At 38.8% G+C, this 6,000-nt stretch overlaps 1 protein-coding gene across 6 annotated transcripts in view; it reads left to right on the top strand.

Annotated features, from left to right (window-relative positions):
- The first annotated feature begins 421 nt into the window (after window positions 1–421).
- zfpm1 (zinc finger protein, FOG family member 1) overlaps window positions 422–6,000 on the top strand; it is a 292,105-nt gene continuing 286,526 nt past the window's right edge. For 2 of the 6 annotated variants that reach the window (XM_072518072.1, XM_072518067.1), the window contains exon 1: window positions 479–733. In XM_072518072.1, the coding sequence (XP_072374173.1) occupies window positions 694–733 (40 nt within the window). In that variant the 5' untranslated portion in view covers window positions 479–693. The other 4 variants (XM_072518068.1, XM_072518070.1, XM_072518071.1 and 1 more) reach the window with 4 other exon arrangements.

The raw sequence follows: 6,000 nt of genomic DNA, 5'->3' as shown, positions 1-6,000 counted from the left end.
CCACAAGACTTCTTCCTCCTCTTATACTCCAACCCCCTTGGAACAAGGGCCAACATTCTATTAGCCTTCCCGATTGCCTGCTACCCCTGTGTGCTAGCTTTCTGCAGTTCGTGCACAAGTACCCCCAAGTCCCTTTGTGTAGCCACTTTCTGCAGTCTTTCTTCATTTAAATAATACCGAAGTGAAAACTTGACCCACTTGTTTATAAATAAAAAGACATGTCTCAACAACGATTTGGTCAAACGCACCGCTGAGTGACCATCCACTGGTTCATCTCTCTCTCTCTCTCTCTCTGTGTCTGTCCAGGTTGCTCTTTAATTCCACGAGGGGACACAGGTGGAGCGCGTGACGTCACCCGGCCTTTGTTTACCTTGCTGCGTCCTGACGCACGGCTTAATGCTGCTTGGTTGCCATGGCGGTGGCCAGCGGCATGACGTCAGACGGCGGAGTGGATACACTGTATCGGGTGAGTTGTTCTCTCTGGATACTAGCGCGGCGCTTGTGAATGGCTCGCTGCGCTGTGGCTGCTCCCGGGTTCTGCTCACTCAGTGCTCTCTCTCGTCCCAGTGCCATGCTGCGAGTGCAAATTACGACTGTCCACTCGTAAACCCCCCCCCCCCCCCCCCAAACACCCCCAGCAACCCTCCCACCTCCACTCCACCCCCCTCCAAACCAAGGCAACCGGCAGCCACAATGTCCAGGAGGAAACAGAGTAACCCCCGGCAGATTAAACGTGAGTTTGTCGCTTTGCCTGCTCTTTTGCTCACTTCACAAACTCTCTTGCCGTCTGTCAACGCCGCGGCGTTTCTCCTCGCCGCTTCAAAGCGACCGTTTCCAGGCAGGTGTTCTTACTGATCAGAAGTGCAGGATCTATATTTCACAGGCGACCTCGTCAGCGAACCAGTGCAAGCTAAAAATAATCGGTCATCATTTACTTATCTGGTGATTTTGTATCGCAGGAGCAATCGCCAGTGCTCTATATTCTCGACTTTCCCTCTTTTAACATGGTTTGCTTTTGTTTTACTTTTTTGTTAAAATAGAGCCCTTTTTCTGATGACGACTCTATTTTTCTGGTAAAGGAAACATTGAACAAAAGTAGAGCTTGTTTGACTGTAGACTGGGTGATGAGAAAACACGATAAGCCGGAGGCTTGATCTAGGTCCTGATACAGATTGCCAAGTGCGATAACAGTTCTTATCAGTTCTTACCAGACTGGAGAGGTACCGAGTGGGACGGTTATAGAAATACAAAGAAATTTAAAAAACCAAAAAAAAAACCCAGAAAGTCTGCTGATATAATCGATGTCATCGTTAAGCTATTAATGCCGTTGATTTCTTTACACATAACATTTAGTTAATTTATATTTGGAGAAGCGGAAAGAGGCATACGTAGATGGTTTTCTTTTTCATCATTTCACCATCTGGAATTAGGCTGTAACTATTTTTCTCCCTTGTTAATTTCATTAGATTCTGTATAGGCTTCTTTTGACTTACAACGATGCTCTGTGGCAGCAAGGACTCGGGTAGCAGTTTAAAAAAAAGTTGTTTTGACCTAGTGATGAATTTAAATGTAGGATATTATATAACACTAGTAATTCATTGATCATTGTGTGAAAGATACATCGCCAGTTTCTCATAAAGCAGTAGAGCATACTTTATTTTTTTATCAACAAGGTTTAACTGCTGGATGCATGCAGCAGGTCTTTGAACAGGATGTCCAGTTGTACATTAGATGAGTGTTCATAATTTTAATAATTAATGTTTAGTGCAAAATTTTGAGTTGCCAAAATCCGTCCTGGTGTCTGAGTGACATTCGGCCCTAACACTGCTGTTATTAGTTTTTTTCCACCTTTTATACTCCATTCTAATGGTGATTGGAATAGATTCACAGGTGAAAGTTCCACAAATAAGACAAAACTGATGACCTGTTAGATTTCTGTTATTGATAATCCAGTGCATGGTCAATCTTCCGCTTCACTTAAAGGTCATTCTGACTTAAAGGTTCGAGATTTGATAAACTGTGCTTAAAATGCACAGCATTTTAAACAGATGATAAAAGCGGATCATGTTATTTGAAAACGTTCAGCAGCTTAGAGTTTTTGGGGTAGACCACTGACATGCTGTATGGAAATGTACATTATGTCTTTTAAAATCAAAATTCTATTTGTTGGATTAAGTTGATCTTGAACTGGATTTGAGCAGCTCAGACTAAGAGAAACTCGGGGATAATGTGTGTACAACTGAGAAAATCTGATGCGAAATCTATTTAGGGAAATATAGGTTTTAGTGGGAAGTAAAAGAAATTTAAATGGGATTTTTCGAGTTGATCTTGCTGACTCTTATTGACATTGTATATTGATCTACAGTAAGAAGTTAATTCAAAAAGAAAATTCTGAACATATAATTGTACAGACAACAAAAAGTGAAAATAGATTACCTATTTGGAATATGAAATGGTGCTGATTGTATAATGTCTTAGTCACAGATTACTGCAACAGTTCCCTCTGTGCTGAGAACTTTTTTCAATACAGTAATTATAGTAAAATGTACTAACTGACAAAAATTGTGTTGATATTCTTGGCCTCTTTCGCATGCATTCTTGTATCCAGGTTGGCTTTGAGATGCAAAAGGCTGTATTTGAGATGTCCTCATACTAAGATGCTGTATTTGTCTTTAATTGCGACGCTAATGCTAAATGATGTCTGGTAAGCTCAATATTTTTTGATTAATGCACCGGTAATCATTGTTTTTGTGCAAACCTTCAGATTAATGACTTGCCATTCGGTATTGCAGTTGAAAGAAAAAGTTTGGCCTTAACTGTCCTTTTTGTGGAAATAATTTCACATTAATCGTTCAAAGTTGCTGCTGATCATTTGGAAACTTTTAATAAATATGAAAACAAACTTTATGTGGTGACTATAAGAATATCTAGTATCGGCTGCATTGTGGAAGTAAAGAATGTAATGTTCTTGAGATCATACGTTCTTCAGAATGTTTACATTGTGTCTTTTTAGTGTCTTTTCATTTCCAAGTGCTTTGTTCTTTTTGTCTTATTTCTTTCCTGTTGTTGATTATCTAATGTTTGCAGTCTTAATTCTCTCTTTGATTTCCCTCCATATTCGCCTTTTCCTTCTTTTCACCTAATTGCTTTTTCCACCTGGTTTCTTACTTTTAAATTCTTTTTCATTGCTTTTCCCACAGTTACTATTTGTTGCCCTGGTTCCTTTTTGTCTCTTTTGCTTCCTGCATTCTTTTTTTATTAATCATTCCAGTTTCCTTGTATTTCTATGATATATATATATATATATATATATATATGTGTCTTTATATTTTTCTCTCCCTTTCCCTCTCTGTGCATCCACCTCTCTCTGGTTCCACTTCTTTCTGCTACTGCCATCATTGCTTTTCCCTTTTTTCTCTCTTTTCCTCTCCTTTTTATGAGCTGGATAACATTCTCCTGGTGTAGGCCTCTTGGGCAGGTTTGCTATATGATAATGCAGAAAGTTGAACTGGCCCCATTACTATGAAGCGATGGTTGCATTGATAAGCTTTGATAATGGTGCAGATAGCAAGTACTAAGCGACCAATGGTCGAGCCTGGTCTTCCATTAGCATTCCGCTCCAGTAATCTGCACAGCTCTGACAATCACTTCTCCATTTCCACTCCTCCACTAGATAAGAATGGAAATACTGACTTCATGGGAGCTGATTAGGGTGTCTGGATTTCTCGATAATACCTTGATAAATTATGTTTCCTTTTTTTTTTAAAGGGGAGAGTTAGAACTTCACGTCTATTTTTCCCTCTCATGGTGTTTTATTAAAGGAGCTTCCAGTCTGGTTGTGTAAAAAAAAGAACTGTGATAAAAAGCAAAGATAAGGGTTGGACTGTTTTGTGTAGGAGTGCATATCAATGTTATCTATCTCTTTTTTTTCACTTTACTGAGCAGCCTGTTGTTTTTAGCCTTTATCACACTCCACCAAAATGCCAGGGAAAAAAAACTGCCTGGATTATTCATTGCCTGATGATAACATTTTTTTGTAATCTCTTTTTTTACATAAAATTAAAAATTTTAAATTAGGCCTACGCAAATAAGGTGAATGTTCATGCAGTAAGATAGGGCATGATTGACTGCCTGCCTTCAGGGGAATGAGCATACCATCTTCTGATGCCTTTTTAAAAAAATATTAATTTTTGACTGAAAGTACTAATTGAGTCAGAGCTAGAAAAAGAAAATTAAGGATATGGCAGCCTTCAGAATGACCATGATCTGGGCATTTACTCATCCGTCCACATTTCTTCCTTGGGAAAAGTAATGAATTTATGCACTGCTTCTTGAGGACTGCATTCAGAGGCGGGAAAATAATTGCTGTCTGATCAAGGGAAACTAGTTGTGGCTGGTCTGCCTTTGTTGAGTAGTATTACTTGGATCAAAAGGCAGTCTAAATACTTTTGCAGGTAATGCTGCTCAAATTTGTGATGCTGCCATTTGTACTTTCAGCTTCATGAGCTGACTGGTTGTTCCTCCTCCATTCTTTTTCCCCATTCCAACTGGTTACTCAATCTGCATCTGCTGGCTGCTTCCCATAGAGTTAACCCTGGTACTAAAGGGAGCCCTCCTTTGTGTTTTTTCCCTTTGGAGATGGCTTAAAAAGCAAAGCATCAAATACAATGGAGTTTGTTTTCTCAGTTTTGCTGTCGTGTTTACCAAGGTGGGCAGACCAAAATTCGAGTTCCGTGGTTGTGATTTTAAAAAATGATTTGAAATTAACTGGTGAGCTGTTATCCGGTTTTGACTATAGAATTAAAATGACTATGAGTGGTATTTTGCTGAAAATGAAACACTGTAATTGTGTTCGTAGGAGAGAGGAAAATACTTCACAGAATCATGAACCTCTCATGAACCTTTTTAGGGAGCCATTAAATCATCATTGGTTAGTATCACATACCAAAGCTCTTTCATTTAGTTTTAAGTTTATTATTTTACTGGTATCATCATTGACCCTAATTTTGAATAAAAATTAAGCCATTGGACCAGAAGTGTGTTGTAATCAGAAAGCACACACGGGGGGAATTGATTGGGTAACATATGAATAAAGTCACAAATATGGTGTCCATGATTTACATTAGCGTGGGATGTTTGGTAGAGTTCATGATTCACATTCTTTAGCGACTATGAGACACGAGGAGACCTGACTGCTGCAGTTTGATTCTACACTAAAAAAAATTGTGAATACTAAATGGAACAGTATCCACTATTATTTAGTGATAAAGTGTCATGTTATATTGGAAAACAATGCCTTGATTCTTTGTAGTACTGCTGCATATTAATTACCTGGGCAAATCAATTGGATAGTGCTGTAGGCTGCTGACCCACTTTTTTTAGGTTTATATCTTGATGTAATGAACATTAGAACAGGTGCAGGTCACTTAGTTCCTTGAGCCTGCTCCACCATTCAATTAGATCAGGAGTTACATGTTCCTTAACTCCATTTACCCACCTTTGTTCCATATTCCTTCATACCTCAAACGAACAAAAATCTATCTAAGTTCAAGATTTTAACTGTGGAAGTGAGATACTTCATTACAGGCAAGGTGACAATATGTTGGCATGCCCTGATATTTGCATTAGTACACATCATCCAATGGTAAGAAGCAGGATTTCAAAATAAATTATTTGGTGGTGGTGGGGGGTGCGCTAGGTTTTAGGATCACGATAATCTATGTTGGGGATTGAATACTTTTCAAAAATTGATGCTTAGTATGATGCACTTCTGGAGCAAGCATAGTACAGACAAGATATTGAATAGGATTCTCTGCATTGGCTACAGGACACTCCGTTCTGCACAGGTGAAATCTTTAATTTCGCCAGTCACCTTTGTTAGTTACCTTTGCATGAAGTTGCTAATTAATTGGAAAGATCAATCATACTCTGCGCACCTTTCAGGAGTTTTGTTGTGATTTTTTTTCAATAAACATTAAGCTATACGTGTTGGCTGTTAAT

The sequence above is a fragment of the Scyliorhinus torazame genome, chromosome 10 (genome assembly GCF_047496885.1).
Source record: "Scyliorhinus torazame isolate Kashiwa2021f chromosome 10, sScyTor2.1, whole genome shotgun sequence".
Lineage (NCBI taxonomy): Eukaryota > Metazoa > Chordata > Chondrichthyes > Carcharhiniformes > Scyliorhinidae > Scyliorhinus > Scyliorhinus torazame.
The sequence above is the reverse complement of the archived record's forward strand: the minus strand, read 5'-3'. Positions and strand labels throughout refer to the sequence as shown.